This window comes from Haliotis rubra, unplaced genomic scaffold (assembly GCF_003918875.1).
Source record: "Haliotis rubra isolate DU_JTF1 unplaced genomic scaffold, ASM391887v1 Scf64, whole genome shotgun sequence".
NCBI classification, from domain to species: Eukaryota; Metazoa; Mollusca; class Gastropoda; order Lepetellida; family Haliotidae; genus Haliotis; species Haliotis rubra.
The window spans coordinates 68,001-93,618 of NW_025767346.1; the positions used below are offsets into that span (position 1 = coordinate 68,001).

General features: G+C 43.9%; 1 protein-coding gene and 1 long non-coding RNA gene across 2 annotated transcripts; both read right to left on the reverse strand.

Moving 5' to 3' along the window:
* Nucleotides 1-1,598: 1,598 nt before the first annotated feature.
* Nucleotides 1,599-24,008, reverse strand: LOC124256842. Its single transcript, XR_006893116.1, has 3 exons — nt 23,998-24,008; nt 12,809-12,811; nt 1,599-1,707 (listed from the first exon to the last, which is right to left on the reverse strand). It is a non-coding gene; the product is annotated as an uncharacterized LOC124256842 (long non-coding RNA).
* LOC124256840 (ankyrin repeat and protein kinase domain-containing protein 1-like) lies at nt 17,997-20,995 on the reverse strand. The gene is made up of 2 exons (XM_046690809.1): nt 20,968-20,995; nt 17,997-19,223 (listed from the first exon to the last, which is right to left on the reverse strand). Exon 2 carries the CDS (start codon nt 19,212-19,214, stop codon nt 18,006-18,008), a length of 1,209 nt encoding a protein of 402 aa, XP_046546765.1. The 5' UTR covers nt 19,215-19,223; nt 20,968-20,995; the 3' UTR covers nt 17,997-18,005.
* Nucleotides 24,009-25,618: the final 1,610 nt, after the last annotated feature.

The following is a 25,618-nucleotide window of genomic DNA, read 5'->3' on the forward strand; positions in this document are numbered from 1 at the left end:
TGCCCCCACTATACGAGATACGCCACGGCGGATTATTCTGTCCACAAAATTCAATATGGAGCACCATGTTCTCATGCTCAAGATGCTACAAGTGCATTCAGCCGTGGATCTGTTTGTGATACTGGAATCCAACTATACTGGACATGGAGATCCACGACCGTTAAGGTTATTACACAATTTGAGAAGAGGATACATGAAGCGATTCCACCACAAGATAATGCACGTATTCATTGACACATTCCCAACTAAAGGACAGCTACATGGAGGTGTTGCAGAGAATCACATCAACCAATATATCCTCCCTGCCTTAGAGACGAGAGTTTCAGGACTCAGAAACGACGATCTCTTCATCTACATGGACACTGACGAAACTCCAGATGTGAAGGTATTGGAGTTTCTGAAGCTTCACAATGGTTATTCTTTCCCGGTCGGCTTCGTGCTTCAGCATTTTATTTATGGTTTCTATTGGGAATATTTGTCTACCAAGGTCAAAAGCGTTTGTAGCCTCCAGATGTTCAGAGACGTTTACAACGGAGATGTGTATGCACTTCGAGCAGATAGAAAAAGAAAATCATCTTCTCTCATGTCACATGCATGGTTCATCGGGTCATCTGACAACTATGCTGGATGGCATGCATCATGGTTCTCCTCGCCAAGGGAGGTAATCACGAAGCTGACTTCCGCTCTTAATGCTGACTTTCCTCGATGGGGAGACTACCCAGAGAAATGCACATTTGACTATGTTGCTACTCTGTTTCGAAAGGGAGAATATTTTGATGGAAAGAAGCAATTCAATCCAATTTGTTTTGACGACATTTATGTACTTAGAAACCTTTCTTATCTTTTGGAGCATAAAGAATACTTTAATTTCATGCTATACAACCCATCGGCTGTAAAGATGGATTCTAAGGACCAAACAATATACACTAGAGGGTAGAGCCCAATCTTTCTGCTCGCCAGTATGTTGCTCCAGTGAGCTATGCAAGTAGTGAGTTAGTGAGTATGGTTTTATGCCGCTTTTAGCAATATTCCATCAATATCACGGCGTCGGACACCAGGCCCCGATTTCTCGAAACAAACTTAAGTCTGAGTTTTGACTTAAATTAGAGTTTTTACTCAAATTTGAGAAAACGCATTTCCCTGAATGAACTGAAATTGATATTAAACTCAAACTTAAAAATGCAATTGAGTTAAAACTTCAGCTGTTTTAAATTGTCAAACGAAGTTTGAAATTTTAGTAAAACCTCGAGAAATCGAGGGAAGAAATGGATTTCACACAATGTACCCATGTGTGGAATCGAACCCGTGTCTTCGGCGTGATAAGCGGACGCTTTAACCACTGACCACTGGGCTATCCCATCGCCCCATGCAACTGATGGTGTGTGTGTGTGTGTGTGTGTGTGTGTGTGTGTGTGTGTGTGTGTGTGTGTGTGTGTGTGTGTGTGTGTGTGTGTGTGTGTGTGTGTGTGTGTGTGTGTGAAGTAAAAATATAAAGAGAGAATCTCACCCAAGTGTCTTCTGATTTAAATTATATCAACACGAGTAGATAAAGTTACAAATATCCGAGGCTTGACGAGAATATATTTATCCTTATCAACGAGCGTTGATATATTTTATTTCAGAGGACATGATGGTGAGATTCTATTCATCCTCAAAAATCACTCCTCGTTAGTTTTCAATGAAAAATGTCAATCTCTAAACATGGTACTGTCATTAGACTTGCATTGACGCGATGCCATAGCATTGTCACGTCATCAAGTTCATGTCCTAGGAGATATCGTTTAATCTCACACAAGCAAAAGCTCCTGTGGAAAACAGTTTTGGCAGATAAATTCAAATCCTGCAATTCATATAGGCTCTGTGTACAGAATATCTGTTTTCATATCAAGGCTTGGAACTAATTAAACTTCTATTCAATACTGTTGCCTCCGTAGGGAGAAATATAAATTTTGAGCCATAGTTGAGAAGTGACTCTACCGCAGCAGCAAACACTGTTTGCTTTCAGGTTCAAAGCTGGATTGGTTACATTAAGTCACTACATTGTTCCCTACCTGCATTTATCGAACACATGTTGCTGGGATTGGGTTCCGCTGTCAGCGAGGTACGTGGTGCGCGGCCTTTGGTATGGTTTGGTGAGGGTCGAGTGTCGGAGTACTGCTGCTGCTCCCGTTTTGCCGCTTATTTTGTGCCGTTTTTGGCCGTGCGCCACTACGCTTCCGCCGTTTTGATTTGTTTTGGTGGTGTTTTTGGTTGTGTCCGTTATGGCGGCATGGTGTAAGTACGTCTGGGTGTACGTACTGACACATATTGGGCTACGTATTGCTTTATTTCTTCCGGAATCAAATACATCAAGAACATTATCAAGGTACGTTTAGAATACGGTCGGTGAAGAATATTAGCTTATTTGGCTATATATTGCTGTTTGGGGAAGTGCTGTTGCACCAATGTTTGCTGGTTGTGTTATGTTTATCCCAGGATTACCTTAAAAAACTGTGTCCATGACATTAGAAAAACTATAGGTGATGTTGAGTTCGTAAAACAACCTAGGAACAAGTGACCAACTGATTCAATGAAAATCAACTGATCAGTTAAAGGGGACCATGGCCTTAACGTCAATTTGTGACATTCGTGTCAGAGTCCAGAATCTGAGCTAAAGTTGTTACATTGACTTTGATGTGAACATTGAAGAAATAGTTCAACAACTTAAGGGTCACAAGGTCATAGAGGCTAAACGTTTGTTGCGTTTGAAGGAAAAAGAAATTACTAATTCTGTTTTGCTTACATTTGAACCCTCTGATCTTCCTGAACGTGTCAAGATTTACTTTAAGTCATTCTGGATACGTCGTTGTGTAGTCCGACCTGGTGGACGCTGCATGTGACTGAGTGAGTGAGTTTAGTTTTACGCCGCTTTTAGCAATATTCCAGCAATATCACGGCGGGGACACCAGAAATGGGTTCACACATTGTACCCATGTGGGGAATCGAACCCAGGTCTTTGGCGTGACGAGCGAACGCTTTAACCACTAGGCTACCCCACCGCCCCAGACACTACATGTGTCACAAGGACTGCCACGTTTCATCTCAGTCTGGAAGGAAGACTACTGTATGCACAGGAGCGGTGGGGTAGCCTAGTGGTTAAAGCGTTCGCTCGTCACGCTGAAGACCCAGGTTCTATTCCCCACATTGGTACAATGTCTGAAGCTCATTTCTTGTCCCCCGCCGGGATGTTGCTGAACGTGGCGTAAAACCACACTCATTCACTCACCTGCATGCACAAGATGTAGTCGGGATCATGAGGCTGGGGGTGTTTCAAAATGTTGTAATTGTGGAGGTGATCACAGTGCTGTCACCCGTGAACATCCGGGTTAGGACTGATCTTCAGCAACCCATGCTTGTCGTAAGAGGGGACTAACGGGATCGGGTGGTCAGGCTCGCTGACTTGGTTGACACATGTCATCGTATCCCAACTGCGTAGATCGATGCTCAAGCTGTTGATCACTGGATTGTCTGGTCCAGACTCGATTAATTACAGACATGCCCCATATAGCTGGAATATTGCTGAGTGCGGTTTTGAACAACGATAACAGCACAGTCACCACACAAAATGACTGTATTATCCAAATTGACTAACGTTAGGAAATATACGTTTTATCCGGCGGCCGTATGAGCAACGTTTGAAATCTACGTATCATCTGTCTGTCAGATTTACACACGTTTAAAGGGGGGATAAAAATAAACGAACTCTCAACTCTGCATTTACATGTATTTCACAAATGTGTAAATTTGACCATTGTTTTCATGTGTTTTCTAGCATGTGTAACATATGTAAATGTTGTGATTGTAGGACATGCATTTCAATACCTTTGAAATCTCGTATGACAAGGGTTAGGTTTGTCATATATTTAGTACACGTGTAAATGGTTGGTAATGGGTAAATAAAGTGTTACAAGATTGACACTACTTTAACATGTATTTCAATGGTTCTGTAATATAACTGTCACATCGGGTTCGTTAGCGCGTCCTACCACGTCATAATGCACTGAGATCATTAGAAACAGATGGCGAAGTGATACCCATGACTGAGCACCACTATTAACGTGCCATACACACGATGTCTGTTTGTCGGGTCTCTGGGCCAGAGCGATATGCGTATGTGTGTGCATGTGTGTGAGAGGGAGGGGGTGTGGCATGGGGTAGGCCTAGGGTGGGGTGGTGGCGATGGGATATTGATAGGCCTTTCTAATCAGTAGGTAATATCGTTTATACTTTTTGAAATGGAAATTACATTACAGCTTAAATAACTGACCTTAGGTACACTTCTTATACATGAAATACAAGGAAACACTGCTTATTGCAATAGAACACAGACAGGTGTTTTCACACAGATATGAACCGGAAGGTCCTTAATTTTAGTGCACACTTGTATGAGTTACCCGATTGATCATAGCTGCAAAAAATGTCATTATCTATACTTTCAAAAAAGATTATTACAATGTATTAATGTTTCCTTGTGTAAATTACTGTTGTAAATGTGCAAACATGCGCATACTTGGTATGATCTCTTTTTGATTAGGAATACAGATCCCATACGGACGTTTTCTAAAATTTCAGTTACCCGACGGAGTATACAGTAACTGTACATCAATTGTGATTCCATCTCTTGGATAGACTATAGAAAATTCCAGTGACTGCAATTAGTTCATAAACTTAGATAAATAACCAGTTCCGATAATTATTGAAAGCTTACTACCTGACAGCATTTATGTTTCATGCGTTTTCATTTTTGATTTTGATTTTTTTGCTGTCTGATTTCTTGGAATATTGCTGAGTGCGGCGTAAAACCTCCCACGCACGCACGCACGCACGCACGCACTCACGCACTCACTCACAGTTCGTCTGTCGTCTACAAGGACCACGGCTTCACGCACTTGATTGGAGTTTGTGTGTCCGGAGGTGACTGGTCAATCCGATCCGGGCACGGAAGTAGCGTCCACAGGTTGGACATCTGTAGTCCGTCACTGTAGTTGAAGTGCTTGCAGCCCCAGCTTTTCGTGCAGCACGCTTTTCTTGTGCAGATTGGGTACGTGACTCTTCTGAGATGGTACATCCAGTCTTGAGTGTTCTACGCCGGAGCGTTCGGTCGAGGGCAATTATTTCCCAGTTCTACCTGTCAGTGTTCAGGCACTTTTGCGATGCCTTCAAGCTGTCTTGAAACCGTTTTTTCTGACCTCCAACTGTTCTCTTGCCTGATGCTAATTGCCCATAGAGGAGTTGCTTCGTAATTCTGGTGTCAGACATCCGATACACATGGCCAGCCAAAGTGTGGATAGAGGGGAGAATGGCTCTCTCTAGTACTTCTGTATCAGGGATCTTCCCTTGCCATCGGATATTGAGAATCCTTCTGAGGCGTTTGGTGTGAACATGGTTCAGCTTCCTTGCATGTCTACTGTAGACAGTCCAGGTTTCACTACCGCAGAGCAGAGTGGCGAGGACCACCGCGTTGTACACTGTGAGTTTAGTCGTGGCCGAGATACCTCTTCTATCTCATACAGTAGGACGCAGCCTCCCAAATGCAGCGCTGGCTTTTGCTATGCGTTGTTGACTTCATCGTCAATATCCACACAACGTGATAGGGAACTGCCAAGATATGTGAAGCTGTCGACTGCAGGTAGTATTGTGCCCTTGACCTCAATATTTGCTTCAGTATATGGACCACCTGGAGGAGGCTGGTACATGACTTCGGTCTTCTTGGTACTTATTGTGGGGCCGAAGTTGTTGCAAGCAGTTGAAAAAAACCCGATTGTGCGCTAAATGCTCACACTGGTGAACAGATGCAACAGAGCATGGCACATTTTCAACTACTCACTAACTCATCGAAGACTGCCAACAATCAAACGGACTCAAACTCACCGAAGCCATTCACATCAAACGCCAAAAGCCCACCATCAATGGCATTTCATCCCAACCGCTTATAGTGCACTCCTCCACCAAGCGGAATCAACTGAATAAACATCTCCTTTCTAAAATACTCCTTTCATTTGTTCATCAGGCTTCTAAGCCTTTCTCTTTGTCAACTCGCTGGCTTTATAATAATAATAATAATAATGAGTGAATTTGTAACGCGCCAATCTCCACGCCAGCTGGTATGCTCATGGCGCTACAAGTAAAGTTATTTGGGTGAGAGTCTAGACAAAGTACTTCTTAAATAAAAACGTTTTGAGGAGAGTTTTGAAGGAGTGCAGGCTTTGAGATCTTCAGGCAGAGAATTCCATAGAACAGCTGATTGGTAGGCAAATGATCTGAATCCAAATCGTTTCAGTCTGTATCTTGGCACTGTGCACAGAATTTGGGATTGGGTTCTGAGAGTTCTGGTTGGATTATACTGGCTTACAAGTTCACACAAATAGGATGGCGCGCGTTAAGGCACTGGTATGCGAGTACAAGAACTTTAAACTTAATTCTAGCTGAGATGGGCAGCCAGTGTAGGGATCGTAGAAGTGGCTGTATATGTGCAAACTTTGGAGCAAGACACACAATTCGGCTTTATCAGCTTTCTGCCAAGCCATTTGTGTTAAATATATTGTTTGCTTTGTTACACTCAGTATATATACTTCATCTCCACTTCATGTTACATTGCTGCTCGATAACGTTACAAGAATCTGTATTGACACGTTGTACTCACCAAATATAGACGTTGTTATCCATAAAGTTTGTCTATATTGTACTTAATGAGACCGAGCGGTGGCAGAGATTAAGGACATATATGACAAGCAGCCCACTGATTTGGCTAGTGTTTCTCTAATCATTCCAAACGTATAGGTGCCACTTTATCTCATATGTGCCACACGTGAAACCGTACAATTCCCCTGATGATTTCTGCATCTCGAAATTTATTGGAAATGTTTTATGTCTCATGAGTGAAATAAGGACTCAAACAGTACATGCATAGCTTCTGTTGAAATAATAATACATATTTTTATTGACTGCGAATGTTTCACTGTAGGCACTTGGAGCATTCATTGTGATACACTAGTAGTTTTACTGTTCTTCGTCAACAGGCTTTCAATTTCTAATTTTATTGATCAATAACATAATTATTAATTGTTCTCGTCCCGATATGGCTGAAATATTGCAGATGTGACGGTAAATATTAACTCACTCACTCACAACATGTGGTGTCAGAATAATGAGCTGCTTATTAGCCGTTTCAGATGTGTCAATATTCTGTCGCCGATAAGTTGTCCTACTTTGTGACAATACTGCCCTCCCTTTGTTCAATCTTGGCCGGCGGTTGTTTAATGATATTATTAGCATGACCTTACCACATATTGAGTTGTGCAGTTCTTGACAAAATGCTGGCTGTCACACGCAGCAACTGATTATTCTCGACACAAATGCAAGTTTTGGTCACAGTGCCAGTTGTTGGCTTTTCTATATAGCTTCATAGAGGCGTAATTGAATTGGAATCTAGGTTTTCCCTCTTGTATCTACACACACACATAAGGCGTCATATAATCGGTTTCACTTCGTGTGTCTTTGACAATCACAATTTGATTGAGAAAATTGACATTCTCGTTGACATTCAAATTAGCCTGCCAGCTGTTTTTCTTAATGCTTTGTGTCATAAATACATACGTCGTCTAGTGCCCTTAAGTGATTTTGCAATCATTGTTAATCATTTTGGCATCCCAGTGTCATGGAATATAATGTGTACTTATTAATGTATCAAAACACCGAAACGTATTATCTGTATGCTTTATTGTTATTGGGTGAAACTGTTAAATGTATCTTCGTACAGAATTTCCAGTACCGTGTAAATAGCAAACGGTTCCCATCCATTTTTCCGGGATTTGAACTCACACACTCGGGGAGGAAGGTGCGGTTGCTGAGTGGATTGGTGTGCTGGCGATTAGGTGCCTCACTCTAAGAATGCGGGTTCGAATCCCGGATAGTACACAACCCAAAAGTACTGGAATCTGTAATTTACTGAGTTATGATAACAACAATTCCATATACAATTCGTGTCGCAACCTTATTATTGTGATATAGTGGGAGATGTGACATTTGGGGAAATGATTGATGATTTACTTTGAAAGACTTTTCCTTTTTTGTCATGAAGATATGTCAACCATGCTTCACGCAGCTTATTGCTTGTTTAAATAAACATTACGTATTAAATTACTGCATTTCTACTTATATTATATGATGTACAATAATGGATTACAAAAATGCCGACTTTGAGATGACGTCGATGGTCATCCCATGACGTGCATCGTCGTGAACACGTGCAAAGGCCAATTTATTTGTGAGTGAGTGAGTGTAGCTTTACGCCGCACTCAGTAATACTCCAGCTATATGGCGGAGGTCTGTAATTAATCGAATCTGGACCAGACAATCCAGTGATCAACAGCATGGGCATCGATCTACACAATTGGGAACCGATGACATGTGTCAGCCACGTCAGCGAGTCTGACCACCCGATCCCGTTAGTTGCCTCTTACGACAAGCATGGGTTACTGAAGATCAATTCTAATCCGGATCTTCACGGATTTCACATGAAATATAGACACCGAACATACATATTCAAAGAATTAATCATAAGGTTATAAGAAAATGACCACATTTTGCTACTTTTCTAACATGTCTGACAATCCAAGTGTCAAAGTCCAGTGTCTTTATTAAAGTCCATGTCAGTAAATATTGTCACTGTGACAGCCATGGAGGGATATATACTACTCACACTTTGCTAAAGATCACAAAAATTCACAACTTTACTTAAACGTAGATTTATAATTTGAAATTGTATCCATTTACAACTGGGTAAATAATAATATGGTAATCCCTCTTTAGGCAAACAGCCACTTTAAGCTAACCTTATACACTAGATACATGAGTAACCATAAAAATGGTTTTCATGGCACAAATCAACCATTTTGCAAATCATGGAACGAGTCATTGACAAATAAACAACACATGTCAATAGCAGGTATGGGATCCAAAAGATGCAATGACGTACTGAAACCTAGGATCCATGCTTACAATAAGCTTTGACCCCACATACTAGTTTTCTGTTGAATCCATGATTTGATCCTTAGCAAAGTGCGAATAGCATATTTAAACGTAACTTTTACAGTAAGTGTTGTCATGGGAACTGTAATTGATGGTGCATAGAAAGACAATGTGTCCTACACTGATGGTGCACATTGTCACGAGGCCCTGCATCAGCTGTACGTGTTGTCACGGGATCAAACGCGATTCGAACGATGAGTTAATGCCCAAATATTCCCTTGAATAGGTCTTCGGTACCTCATTGCTGGTCGTTAAAGGCAACTAAACTGGACAACCTGTTTGCCGTGGGTTGCGCCCCTGACTCGGTGGAGGACGAGATTAAGAATAATTCCCTCATATGACGACGTGCATGCGTGTGCATGTGTGTCTGCTGGTACTAGCCCAGACTTATTGAGATACCATGCCGCTGTTAAATATGAATACCCCACTCAGACACATTACACCGACTCCGAGCCGAGCAGTCCTTGTTTTACCCATTAATTCCGAGTGTCAGGCAGGGACCAACAAGTACCATATTTTAACGGCAGAATGATAATAATTTCACATAGTTCATCCTCACTACAGGCAAACAAATGAAAATTGACCATCCGTTTTAGCTTAGATTTTGAAATGGTAATGATCTTGCCCCCATTAAAAAAGCGTTTGCAAATCCTGTAATATTGATAAGCCATGTGCCTTCATGATATTAACCCGAAAAGATCTGGGTTAGAATTGATCTTCAGTAACCCATGCTTGTCGTAATAGGCGGCTAACAGGATCGGGTGGTCAGGCTCACTGACTTGGTTGACATATGTCATCGGTTCCCAATTGCACAGATCGATGCTCATGCTGTTGATGACTGGATTGTCAGTTCCAGACTCAATTCATTAAAGACCTCCGCCATATAGCTGGAATATTGCTGAGTGCGGCGTTAAACGGAAAACAATCAATCAAAAATCAACATAGCATTTTAAATACTTATTCACCCAACAAAACAGAGAGAAGAGATTTATACTAGTAATCTATATACTGGAGTAAATCGCATTTACCGAATGAAATTAAAAGGAGCACCCGATAAACAGGACAAGCATACTTTCTTAAAGTATTGCGCGATAAGACACGACCCAAAACAATACTCTTGCAGCATTTCAGAATGAGCTTCAATACTCTATCAATATCATCTGTCCCCGGTCCAATCCCCGGCCATCACCTGAGAGATCATCAAAGCACTGGGGTTTCATATCAGGTTACATTGAGTGAATGAGTGAGTGAGATTTAGTTTTACGCCGCTTTTAGCAATATTCCAGCAATATCATGGCGAGGGAACACCAGAAATGAGCTTCACACATTGTACCCACGTCGGGAATCGAACCCGGGCCTTCCGCGTGACGAACGAAGGCTTTAACCACTAGGCTACCCCATCGCCCCGCCTCGCACAGAAATAGTACGACTATATGACGGATATCAAACAGTTGGTCGATCTTACGTTTGTTTGCTTGTTTGTTGTATAACACAGCACTCAGCAACATTCCAGCTATATGACGGTTTGAAAATAATAGAGTTTATACCAGACAATCATGTGATCAATAGCATGAGCATCAATCTACGCAACTGGGATACGATGACATATATGAAACAGGTCAGCGAGCCTGACCACCCGATCCCGTTAATTGCGAGGGAACACCAGAAATGAGCTTCACACATTGTACCCACGTGGGGAATCGAACCCGGGCCTTCCGCGTGACGAACGAACGCTTTAACCACTATAGGCTTCCCCACCGCCCCCTCAGATCAGGTTACAATGTACACCATGTCTATAATATGTAGGTGTACCCAATATATTTCAAACTTCATTTGACTTCTGGTTCTGGTTTCAAGTTGGTACACGTTTGACCTGTTGGTTTCACTCAGGTGGTACACGTTTGTGAGCGCCATTTGGCCTGACTGGTTTCACTGAGTTGGTGCACGTTTGTGAAAAACGTTGTTTGACCTAATGGTTTCTGTAGCTGATCCATAATCAACAATCAAACGGAAATTCTCTGATAACACGATGTTTATTCACTAATTAATACAGAACTCATTACATGGCGGAAGAGTCCGTAAAAAACACCGTGACGGACGGACGGACGGAAATCTGATCTCAAAACACACAGTGAATCGCACGTAGTTACTCACACACAAAAACCAAGGGAGCTCACTCTAAGTCGTAAACCTGGTCGGATTGTCGTAAATCGGTTTGAATGTCGTAACAGTTTTACCCAAATGATATACCCTTGGGGACAGCGTTTAAACTAGTGCTTCAACCACTGTACGCCCATTGACCAAGGTCTTCACCCAACTGGCAAACGTTTATGAGCATAGTCGATTGACCTCAGAGTTTTCACCTGGGCGTTATACCTTTGTGAACAGGGTCGTTTGACCTCAGGGGTTTCACCTGGGCGTTATACCTTTGTGAACAGGGTCGTTTGACCTCAGGGGTTTCACCTTGGCGTTATACCTTTAAGAACAGCGTCGTTTGACATAAAGGTTTCACCTAAGCGTTAGACCTTGGTGAACAGAGTCAAAACATTGATTGGGTCAAAACATTGATTACGCAACAGTCTTGTTTCCTGCTGACTGGGTTCCGTCCTATTGCGCAACTTACAGTCCGTTTAAGTCAGAAACAGACCGATGAATTGCAAATTTTATCATTGTACAAAATTGCCACATAAATATAAACAGTACACATGTTTATCATTTACTAATACCCAACAGCTTTCTTATATTTGAAAATTTTCCGGACTCCACCAAAAAAGTTGTTTAAGAAACTATCATCATTGGAAACGCAAAAGTTGTTATCTGTCGCGGCGGGGTGAAACCGCAGAAACGGAACAGCCAGTCATGGCGGGGGACATCTCAAAATCTATTCCGGGAGACCTGTCGGTTCCTCGTCTGTCGTAGTGTCATAGTCACGACTTAAAGGGATGACAAGTGGTGCCACAGTTGCCTGTTGTAAGCCATCCCGAGATCAGTAACCTTGTTCAATGACGTTAGCTACCTTGTTGACACAGTTTTGCCAAGTTTCAGTCGGGATTTTGTCGTGTTATTTTGTCCACTATATCCTTGCATCTACGGCTCGGCCCGATGATTTTATTACCTCCCTTGGCTGGCTTTTTAGCCTATCAGGTGTCTACGCTGGGAAGTTGCGCGTACCAATCACAACTTTTCGCTTCTTTTATCCAACGATTATACTTGGCAACACAATTGTTGCAGAGTAACTCTGAAAGAGGTGGAAGGAGTTCTTGCACATATTTTGTTTAAGGTTTCAGACCTGTCGATTTGTCTGCATGATTTCCCCCAATTATTGAGTCGCACTGCGAACAAACCTTCTTGTTGACACTGGAAAGATCGGTTGTAACGGCGGCTAATCTGATTGGCTACTGTGAGAATGCGGAGCCAGCAAAGGGAGGTAATAAAATTATCGGGCGGAGCCATAGATGCATCCAGGGTATAGTGGAGATTTATCGGAACGTATACCCGGGAGACTATCGAGGACGTGAGACTCATGTTTCGGTTTGTTTAGCGTTATATCAGTCAACACAGTCAAGAGACCTGGGTTTCAGTGGTATACGTGTGTGAACAGCCATTAGGATTAAGACAAGCTTAACGACACACTTAAAATGCAGGGATGGTTCACGGACTGAGTAAACTCCACCAACACAAGGTCGTTGCCTGTAGTGAACAACAAGGTGTAAATGTGAATATGCCGTGAAAGTATTACCATCTGCAGGCACATCTAATTGGGTGGTTTTGTTTTGAAGCATTTAAACACTCAATCTCTCGCATTTATTGGATAACGTTTATTGTTTGGTTTGTTCGACATCTCCTCATCATATACTCGATCAACAAAGCTGTGTAAACACAATGTAAAGCAACAAAGTGAGAGAGTTTAGTTTTATGCCGCACTCAGCAATATTCCCGCTATAAACCAACAAAATCGCAGCAGTACAAACCATATACAAACAGTTCTGCCACAAATAGCATGACCAAAATAGACCGCATTGCCTTTGACAGTGTACATATTATAAATAAAAAACATTGGCTCCAACAGCATGCGTTTGATTGTTTGTTAGTGATTTTTTACTTGTTGGTTAGTGTGTGTTTGTTTGTATCGACGTGCTCTACAATGTTTCAGCCATTGGCGGCAATCTGTAAATATTGGAATCTGGACAACACAGTCCACTGACTGAGGCACTGAGCATGGATCCACCCAAAATTCTTGTGACTCAGACAGTGTCGGGGATACTGTTCACACAGTACCGGGGTGACAACTGTCTGTGATACTGCGCACAGTGTCGGAAACACGCAACAGACAGTGTCGGGGATACTGTTCACACAGTACCGGGCTGACAACTGTCTGTGATACTGCTCACAGTGTCAGAAACACGCCACAGACAGTGTCGGGGAAACTGTTCACACAGTACCGGGTTGACAACTGTCTGTGATATTGTTCACAGTGTCGGAAACACGCCACAAACAGTGTCGGGGATACTGTTTACACAGTATCGGGGTGACAACTGTCTGTGATACTGTGCACAGTGTCGGAAACTCGCCACAGACAGTGTCGGGGATACTGTCCACACAGTACTGGGGTGACAACTAAGACTGTCTGTGATACTGTGCACAGTGTTGGAAACACGCCACAGACAGTGTCGGGGATACTGTTCACACAGTACCGGGGTGACAACTGTCTGTGATACTGCGCACACTGTCGGAAACACGCCACAGACAGTGTCGGGGATACTGTTCACACAGTACCGGGGTGACAACTGTCTGTGATACTGCGCACACTGTCGGAAACACGCCACAGACAGTGTCAGGGATACTGTTCACACAGTACTAGGGTGACAACTAAGACTGTCTGTGATACTGCACACACTGTCGGAAACACGCCACAGACAGTGTCAGGGATACTGTTCACACAGTACTAGGGTGACAACTAAAACTGTCTGTGATACTGCGCACACTGTCGGAAACACGCCACAGACAGTGTTTGGGGATACTGTTCACACAGTACCGGGCTGACAACTGTCTGAGATACTGTGCACAGTGTCGGAAACACGCCACAGACAGTGTTCGGGGATACTGTTCACACAGTACCGGGGTGACAAATGTCTGTGATACTGTTCACAGTGTCGGAAACACGCCACAGACAGTGTTCGGGGATACTGTTCACACAGTACCGGGGTGACAACTGTCTGTGATACTGTGCACAGTGTCGGAAACACGTCACAGACAGTGTCAGGGATACTGTTCACACAGTACCGGGGTGACAACTAAGACTGTCTGTGATACTGCGCACACTGTCGGAAACACGCCACAGACAGTGTCAGGGATACTGTTCACACAGTACCGGGGTGACAACTAAGACTGTCTGTGATACTGCGCACACTGTCGGAAACACGCCACAGACAGTGTTCGGGGATACTGTTCACACAGTACCGGGGTGACAACTGTCTGTGATACTGCGCACAGTGTCGGAAACACGCCACAGACAGTGTCGGGGATACTGTTCACACAGTACCGGGCTGACAACTGTCTGTGATACTGCTCACAGTGTCAGAAACACGCCACAGACAGTGTCGGGGAAACTGTTCACACAGTACCGGGTTGACAACTGTCTGTGATATTGTTCACAGTGTCGGAAACACGCCACAAACAGTGTCGGGGATACTGTTTACACAGTATCGGGGTGACAACTGTCTGTGATACTGTGCACAGTGTCGGAAACTCGCCACAGACAGTGTCGGGGATACTGTCCACACAGTACTGGGGTGACAACTAAGACTGTCTGTGATACTGTGCACAGTGTCGGAAACACGCCACAGACAGTGTCGGGGATACTGTTCACACAGTACCGGGGTGACAACTGTCTGTGATACTGCGCACACTGTCGGAAACACGCCACAGACAGTGTCAGGGATACTGTTCACACAGTACCGGGGTGACAACTAAGACTGTCTGTGATACTGCGCACACTGTCGGAAACACGCCACAGACAGTGTCAGGGATACTGTTCACACAGTACTAGGGTGACAACTAAGACTGTCTGTGATACTGCGCACACTGTCGGAAACACGCCACAGACAGTGTTTGGGGATACTGTTCACACAGTACCGGGGTGACAACTGTCTGAGATACTGTGCACAGTGTCGGAAACACGCCACAGACAGTGTTCGGGGATACTGTTCACACAGTACCGGGGTGACAAATGTCTGTGATACTGTTCACAGTGTCGGAAACACGCCACAGACAGTGTTCGGGGATACTGTACACACAGTACCGGGGTGACAACTGTCTGTGATACTGCTCACAGTGTCGGAAACACGCCACAGACAGTGTCGGGGGTACGGGTCACACAGTACTAGGCTGACAACTGACAGCGATACTGCGCACAGTGTCGGAAACAAGCCACAGACAGTGTCGGGGATACTGTTTACACAGTATCGGGGTGACAACTGTCTGTGATACTGTGCACAGTGTCGGAAACTCGCCACAGACAGTGTCGGGGATACTGTCCACACAGTACTGGGGTGACAACTGTCTGTGATACTGAGCACAGTGTCGGAAACACGCCACAGACAGTGTCGGGGATACTGTTCACACAGTACCGGGGTGACAACTGTCTGTGATACTGCGCACACTGTCGGAAACACGCCACAGACAGTGTCAGGGATACTGTTCACACAGTACTAGGGTGACAACTAAGACTGTCTGTGATACTGCACACACTGTCGGAAACACGCCACAGACAGTGTCAGGGATACTGTTCACACAGTACTAGGGTGACAACTAAAACTGTCTGTGATACTGCGCACACTGTCGGAAACACGCCACAGACAGTGTTTGGGGATACTGTTCACACAGTACCGGGCTGACAACTGTCTGAGATACTGTGCACAGTGTCGGAAACACGCCACAGACAGTGTTCGGGGATACTGTTCACACAGTACCGGGGTGACAAATGTCTGTGATACTGTTCACAGTGTCGGAAACACGCCACAGACAGTGTTCGGGGATACTGTTCACACAGTACCGGGGTGACAACTGTCTGTGATACTGTGCACAGTGTCGGAAACACGCCACAGACAGTGTTCGGGGATACTGTTCACACAGTACCTGGGTGACAACTGTCTGTGATACTGCTCACAGTGTCGGAAACACGCCACAGACAGTGTCGGGGGTACGGGTCACACAGTACTAGGCTGACAACTGACAGCGATACTGCGCACAGTGTCGGAAACAAGCCACAGACAGTGTCGGGGATACTGTTCACACAGTACCGGGGTGACAACTGTCTATGATACTGAGCACAGTGTCGGAAACACGCCACAGACAGTGTCGGGGATACTGTTCACACAGTACCGGGGTGACAACTGTCTGTGATACTGCGCACACTGTCGGAAACACGCCACAGACAGTGTCAGGGATACTGTTCACACAGTACTAGGGTGACAACTAAGACTGTCTGTGATACTGCACACACTGTCGGAAACACGCCACAGACAGTGTCAGGGATACTGTTCACACAGTACTAGGGTGACAACTAAAACTGTCTGTGATACTGTGCACACTGTCGGAAACACGCCACAGACAGTGTTTGGGGATACTGTTCACACAGTACCGGGCTGACAACTGTCTGAGATACTGTGCACAGTGTCGGAAACACGCCACAGACAGTGTTCGGGGATACTGTTCACACAGTACCGGGGTGACAAATGTCTGTGATACTGTTCACAGTGTCGGAAACACGCCACAGACAGTGTTCGGGGATACTGTTCACACAGTACCGGGGTGACAACTGTCTGTGATACTGTGCACAGTGTCGGAAACACGCCACAGACAGTGTTCGGGGATACTGTTCACACAGTACCTGGGTGACAACTGTCTGTGATACTGCTCACAGTGTCGGAAACACGCCACAGACAGTGTCGGGGGTACGGGTCACACAGTACTAGGCTGACAACTGACAGCGATACTGCGCACAGTGTCGGAAACAAGCCACAGACAGTGTCGGGGATACTGTTCACACAGTACCGGGGTGACAACTGTCTGTGACACTGCACACAGTGTCGGAAACACGCCACAGACAGTGTTCGGGGATACTGTTCACACAGTACCGGGATGACAACTAAGACTGTCTGTGATACTGCGCACAGTGTCAGAAACACGCCACAGACAGTGTCGGGGATACTGTTCACACAGCACCGGGGTGACAACTGTCTATGATACTGTTCACAGTGTCGGAAACACGCCACAGACAGTGTCGTGGATACTGTTCACACAGTACCGGGGAGACAACTGTCTGTGATACTGTTCACACTGTCGGAAACACGCCACAGGCAGTGTTTGTGGATACTGTTCACAGAGTACCGGGCTGACAACTGTCTGTGATACTGCGCACAGTGTCAGAAACACGCCACAGACAGTGTCGGGGATACTGTTCACACAGTACCGGGCTGACAACTGTCTGTGATACTGCGCACAGTGTCGGAAACACGCCACAGACAGTGTTCGGGATAAGGGTCACACAGTACCGATGTGACAACTGTCTATGATATTGCGCACAGTGTCGGAAACACGCCACAGACAGTGTTCGGGGTAAGGGTCACACAGTACCGGGCTGACAACTGCCTGTGATACTGCGCACAGTGTCAGAAACACGCCACAGAGAGAGTTCGGGGTACGGGTCACACAGTTCCGGGGTGACAACTGTCTGTGATACTCCGCACAGTGTCGGAAACACGCCACAGACAGTGTTGGGGGTACGGGTCACACAGTATAGGTAATGCAGCTCACAAACTGTAGGGAATAAGGTTCAGGATGTCGGGTATCCGCACTGTGCTGGAATATTGGTGGGTGGGTGTCATGGATACGGTCATTTTTCAACAAAGTTCAAGGAGTGTCTGGGATACGGTTCAAACAGTGTCGGAAATATGACACAGTCTGACAACGTCTCTAACAATACCAGGCAGTGGCAGAGATTCAACAGCTGTGCCTACCTGGAGCCCTAGGGATCGCCTAACTCTGAACGTACACAGATCCTGCAGCGACTGCGGGTTTGTCACAGCCGCCTTTACGTACGACATCAACGACTCCTTGCTTCCACGGTCCAAGTGAGCAACAGAGAACACAAGGCCACCATCCTCGCCAGTGGGCAGGTATGACTTATGGCCGGAGTCCACTAACAATCTAACGATGTCCAAATTGCCTGACGTCACAGCAGACCAAAATGGTGTTTCGTTTTTCACACTTTCCACGTTGAATTCAACATTAAGATGTACGGTTAAGTAATAAACAGTTTCGTATGACTGTTTGACAACTGCATAATGAAGAACTGTGTTCCCATCCGTGTCGTTATCATTTGGATCGGCACCGCGCGAATACAACATTTTCATCAGCGGCCAAATCCCGTGTTTCGCTGTGACTAAAATCGGGGTCTCGCGAGATTTGTTACGCGCTTGCACATCAGCTCCTGCTTCTAGCAATGCACGTGCTGAACTCTCGTCACCCCACACAGAGGCTATGTGCAGAGGTGTGCATCCGTTGTGATCACGTGCTGTGACGTCAGCTCCTTGAGCCAACAGATAAGTACAGACGTCCGTATTTCCATATTTCACACTGGTATGGAGCAAGGATGATTTATCAATCTCATTTTTCATATTTACTGGCGCCCCAGCACCTATGAGATACTTGACAAGGTCAAGGTTAGCGTCCAGCGAATTGATGGCCCAGTAGACAGGGGTGTTGTCGTACCCGTCTCGAGTATTGACGTCAACTCCATACTCTTCTATAAGGGATTTCACAACAGCAAGATGGCCGCCGTATGAGGCCAAGTGTACAGGCGCCATGTGTAACACAAGATCTGTTGGACTTGCACTCTGAAAGGAAAATCCCATTGAAATTAAAGTCTTCATTATGTTGAGTCGTCCGGATTGAGCGGCTGTGCAAACTGGACAAAATATATCATTCCGCTCGCCGGATTTCACCCTCCGCGCAAAAGAGTCCGCTGTTAAGTTGTGGTCTGTCATATACGTTAACGCTTCCTCTTCTTGTCCTCTCTTTATCATGGATCGGAGTGAGAGGAAGTTCCGCGGGGGAGGTAAATCCTCTTCATCAGAACTCATGCTTGGAATCTGGAGAATGGAAAACGATAATCATCAACACCCATTCATCAATATACACAGACACACTGTCTCTCACTCACTCACACACACACACACACACACACACACACACACACACACACACACACACACACACACACACACACACACACACACACAGAGAGAGAGAGATAACCTACATTTGGAAACAGCAGCGTTACCTTGGAAAAGAAGACTTTTCCTAAATTTCAAAACATCACAGATACCAGTTTCAGCACTTTCCTGATGCTTGTCGTAAGAGACAGTTGGGCCATCTATGCCTGAAAATTACTAGTCCACAAAATAATTCACTAGCCCGGAAGTTTGAATGTAGACACATTTTTCATCATTAAGCTGCTGATATGATGAACAATTTTATCAGGCCATAATCATGTATGACTTAAAAGTGTATTATAACTTAACAAGTCGGAGAGATTTTACAAAATGACCCCATGACAATTCACTGTGGACATTTACTAGCCCGACTGGATTTTTACTAGACACGGACTAGCGGGCCAGTGGCTACTTCGCACATTGCTGCTATGTCAGCTAGCGCTGTTGATCTTTATCGATAAAAGTCAGTATATCGCGTGATTACGTTGTCAAACGAGAGGAGAGTTACAGAGCTGCCATTATATCCTGCGTCGTGATGGCACTCGCTCACGTGACGCACAATCTCCAACAGCTGATGAACATCGACGAATACAACTCTGATCCTTAACTGGGGTGGGGAGGGTAAATGGCAAATCAGTTTTTTGGGGGGAAGCAGGTTAGAGCTATTCAAGTTTCGGATGCTTCAAACTTTTTAAAGTGCATGTGAACTAACAACAGCGCCAATGGTCAAATTTCACCCCAATGTACAATATCCAACTGGTGTGTGTGTGTGTGTGTGTGTGTGTGTGTGTGTGTGTGTGTGTGTGTTTGTGTTTGTGTGTGTGTGTGTGTGTGTGTGTGTGTGTGTGTGTGTGTGTGTGTGTGTGTGTGTGTGTGATATCACAAGATATTTAGAGAAGAGTGAGTGAATGAGTATAGTTTTACGCCGCTTTAAGCAATATTCCAGCAATGTCACGGCGGTTGACACCAGGCCCCGATTTCTCGAAACAAACTGGTCTTCACACATTGTACCCATGTGGGGAATCGAACCCGGGTTTTCAGCGTGACGAGCGGACGTTTTTACCGTTAGGCTACCCCACCGCCCCAGAGAAGAGTGAATGGGTATAGTTTTACGCCGCTTTAAGCAATATTCCAACAATATCGAGGGCGGGGGACACCAGAAATGGGCTTCACACATTGTACCCATGTGGGGAATCGAACCCGGTCCTTCGTCGTGAAGAGTGAACGCCTGAACCACCAGACTACCCACCGTCCCCCTTTGCGAAGAATCCGCTTGACAAGATAATCTCACTGAGGATGTCAAGGTTTCAATAGCCTAACGGGGAAAGGTAAGTTTCAAAACATAGTGCATTAAGTAATCTGTCTTTCACTGAACGTTGAAGTGATCTTTCTTCAGTTGAAAAACATGATCACATATTGATGCGCAATAGGCTAAATGCGCATATTTCGAAATCGGAAGATTTTATGAACACTTTCGCCAACTGCTCAGTCGTAAATATGAATTCACGAACAGCGCTGCATCGAGGAAAGGATTCACTCACACATATGTTTGAGGACTATAGCTTGTGTTACGTCTATTACTACTTTATCATTTCTGAAACATTCACCAGGCCATACTCACATCAGCTGAAATAGGGAGGACATTACTGCGTTCCTCTCGCTATGAAGGCGAAACCATGATCGAGGAATGTTCCAAGGGAAGTAACTCTATTTTGACTTCTGAATATGATAGAGAGTTGTGCACTTGGTAAAAGGCGTTCAAATCTTTAAATGTCATCGGGTAATTCTAACTGGAACAGTTTTTGGTTTTTGAAAGTTTTGTTTGATTCGTTAATAAAGTAGATAAAAGAAAATTTCAGAGTATGTTAAAGTGTAGGTTTTTCGAGTGATTGCCGATACAGGAGTGAGTGAGTTTAGTTTTACACCGCATTTAGCAATATTCCAGCAATGTCACGGCGGGGGACACCATAACACATGGGGGAAATCGAACCCAGGTCTTCGGCGTAATGAGCGAACGCTTTAACTACTAGGCTACCCCCACCGTCCTTGATATACAAGTAAAGTGGGATCGGGTGGTCAGGCTCGCTGACTTGGTTGACACATGTCATCGTATCTCAATTGCGAACGTCGATGCTGATGATACCGAAGTAAATACAATGAATTATCACCTTTGTTCATCAAACAATCTTGTTTATGCTCCTGAATGAAGTTCTCGTTGTTAATCTGTACACAAACACTATTATAAGCTGACTTCCCACGGGTGCTTACCGGATTTTTAAACGTAGTAATTTTGTTCTTTTAAAATTTGGCTAAACTTTTCCTTCACTCGCCAGCGGCTGAAAGGATGGTGTAAATCCAACTAGGGTCCATGCAGGTAGCAAAGGTACTGTAAGTCCCCATGGTCCCTAGTATGGTGATTTACCATCAGTTGTTCGCGATCTATAGCCTGGTTCTATTTTGTATCGTCCTCTATAGATATTATATTGCAGAGTGAGTAAGTGAGTGTGTGAGTGGACGGGTGTGTGAGTGGGTGAGTATAGGTTTATGCCGCTTTTAGCAATATTCCAGTAATGTTATTCTATAGTGACATGTTCGATACGGGTATCATGGTCAATATTACATGCATCATATCAGTGAGTGTCTCATAAAAGGTAATATGGACATGGAGTCACAGGGAGCTGGTGGGTGAGTGAGTATGGTTTTATGAACATTTTAGCAATATTACGGCGTGGGTGTGTTTTAGTGTTTGCTGTTCCACGCCGCACTCTCATGAGTGAGTGAGTGAGTTTAGTTTTACGCCGCACTCAGCAATATTCCAGCTATATGGCAGCAGTCTGTAAATAATCGAGTCTGGAACAGACAACCCAGTGATCAACAGCATGAGCATCGATCTGCGCAATTGGGAACCGATCACATGTGTCAACCAAGCCTGACCGCCAGACCCCATTAGTCGCCTCTTTTGACAAGCATGGGTCGCTGAAGACCACAAGCAAACATAATCTGATTTTATATATGGAACTGATACTATAGTCATGTACTCGGTGTACAGTGATATGTTATGCTATAAATGTCAGACTACCTGATCTGTGAAGAAGCCTCTTCGTAAACACCACAAATGAGCAGATAGCCCGCTGCTCTCCATGGGTAGGTCCAATATGATCTCACATTCAGCTTCAACTGACTGGGACAACGCCTCCGTGGTGTAGTGGTTAGAGCGTCCGCCCGGAGAGCGGAAGGTCGCGGGTTCGATCCCCGACCGCGTCATACCAAAAGACGTTAAAATATGGTACTTGTTGGTACCTGCCTGGCGCTCGGCCTTAATGGGTACAACAAGGACTGGTCGGCTCGGAGTCAGTATAATGTGTCTGAGTGGGGTATTCATGCTTCACTGCGGCATGGTATCTCAGTGGACTAGCACTATAAAACCAGCTTCAGTCTGGGCTAGTACAAGCAGCCGCACATACACATACACACGCATGCACGTCGTAATATGAGCGAAATATTCTCGATCACGACGTAAAACCCAATTTCACCTCACCCCACCTCAACTGACTGTATGTTTCTGAACAAAACTCCTTAAAGCGGTGTCATATTCATGTTCTTCAACTATTCCTTAATTTGCTCTTCGAGAGTTTATTTAGGCGTTTACCTATGGTGAGGATTTACTGTTGAATAAATTCTCAAAATAAGCTTTACTTCAAAGCAAAACCTCATAACGCATTTCAAATATAATCTTAATTTTACTGACATTCCAGCTGGTTAATGAGTGTTATCTATTTGAGGGAACAAAGTTGAACAACCTTGACATTACAATGGATGGGTTATTTATTATATAGAACAAATAATAAGGAAAACCAAGTTCTATGGATAGACAACTTCTTTATTGCAATGTAGGTACTAACCGTTATCACTTGCTTGATAACGGTGTTAGTACCTACATTGCAATAAAGAAGTTGACTATCCATAGAACTTGGTTGATAACGGTGTTAGTACCTACACCCAAACGTCGCACTCATTGCAATAAAGAAGTTGACTAACCATAGATCTTGGTTTTCCTTCATCTATACAGGTTTTAAAATGCCTCTGAAAGAAGTTAAACAAAATTGACAATATTCAACTTAGTCCAAGTACAATAAATGCAACAGGCAATCATCTTGTGTCTGACACAATCATCTTGTGTCTGTCACAATCATCTTGTGTCTGACACAATCATCTTGTATCTGTCTATGGGTACGGTGTGACAAAATCATCAAGCAACACGACGTACATGTGAGCTTCACTTAAAATATGTGTCGAGTTCACAAAACTGGACGTGGTGATTGACACGCCATGTGGAAGAACGTGTCCAACGGAATATGCAGGAGTATGCGAACTGAATTGAGGAAATATTTTCCATCACACATCTTGCTAGAACTAAAAGTTGGGACGTCATACACCAGAACGGGAATATGCGAACAGTATTTAAGACATATCACCTCACAAACAAGATGGTGTTTCGGTTTGGACGACATGACCAAGAAGGCGTTCAACGGAATATACAGGAGTATGTGAACGATATACAGTCAGCTCTCGTTAATCCGACACTCATTAATCCGACAATCACGTTAATCCGACAAAAAATTAGGGAACCATTTAAAACAGTGATAATTACTCTCGTTAATCCGACATTCTCGCATTCCGACTCCGACACACCAATCTAGCAACCGATCATTGTAAATACATTGTAAAACATTCGTTAATCCGACAATCAACACAGCCGGTCGGATGATCCGACCGTTATACAAACATCACACATGAAACATCACATTAGCGCGTGCCTTACTGGCTGCTTAACACCCACGTCAGTGAACATCACACTTGTTAATTAGGAACACAGGATAATTAATTGAGGCGATTTAATCAAGAAATAACAGTAGAGCGAGCTGTATAAAATGTTTACAACCGACATGAGTTTTCATCACAAGATGTCTGTCACGAGTACACCAGCTGCTAAGCGACCCCTTGTAGAAGTCACGCCATTGATCAAGAAAGAAATCTCCTTTTGAAGAAAGACAAACCCCAGACAGCACAACAAGAAGTCATCACTTTTGCTGAGCAGAAGTTTGATGTGAAGATTGGACGATCAACCGTATCTGACATCCTGAAGCAGTCTGCTTAGTGGTTGAGCGTCTCTACGACTGATTCCCAATGCTTCAAGCTATCTGAGGCCAAAACATCGTTGAACACTTTGCAAACATTTCTGACACACCACTTAGACGTGTTTGATGTTAATGACCATCAAAGTCATTAACAAGTTATAAATTATATATGTTATGATACACGCCTGATTGTACATTAGACGTCCACATGTTATTATGGAATTAGTTGTATGGAAACTGTAACATATTCAACATCCGGGTCATAATGGCAGCTGATATGCGGTAAAAAACAAACGTGAGTTTTGTGCCAATGTGGTCATGAAATAGATATGAAACTGTTCGCTTATGTGATTATATATGTATGTTATGCCATCTATGAATGTTAATAAATGAAAACAAGTATGTATTGTTAGTATTTCTTATTTCTGTGAATATTTTTACATACGATGAAGATAACTAGATCTACCATTTCTGATATGCATGCAACAGTATGACGATCATGACATTTAGTAAACATTGATATTTTCACACATTAATACATTTTCATTAATCCGACATTTTCATTAATCCGACATTTTCGTTAATCCGACATATTTCTCTGCAACCACAAGTGTCGGATTACCGAGCGTCAGGGGCAGCTAACAGAATCTTGTAGACAGTCTTGCTTACGTGGTTGATGCATGCATTCCGTATCCCAATCGATGTTCATGATCTCAGTCCCATTACTGGACTATTGCTGTATGCGGCGTTGACCAAAGAAATACAAACATATTTTCTAAAATCACAATATTTATAAATACTGTTACTGGAAATGCTAAGTACTGATAGCACTGGAATAAATTATTTTCGATTATGCTAAGGAAATGCAAATTTGAATGTAAAAATGTCATTTACTCAATAACTTACACTGCCAAGACAAGTTAAAGATCTTACAACGGCTGTACGGTCTGGTGAAACGACACGTCATGAGGGACAGGTCTCTATAAATGGTACTAGAAACTACCATAGGGCAGTTCCATCCGTGTTGCTGAAAAGGTATGTATGCATCTTTCTATTTTCAACAGCCTTGCTGGTAAATCTGAGCAATGTTCAACCGATGTTTGACATGACAGAGATGATGAGGCATTTATGTAC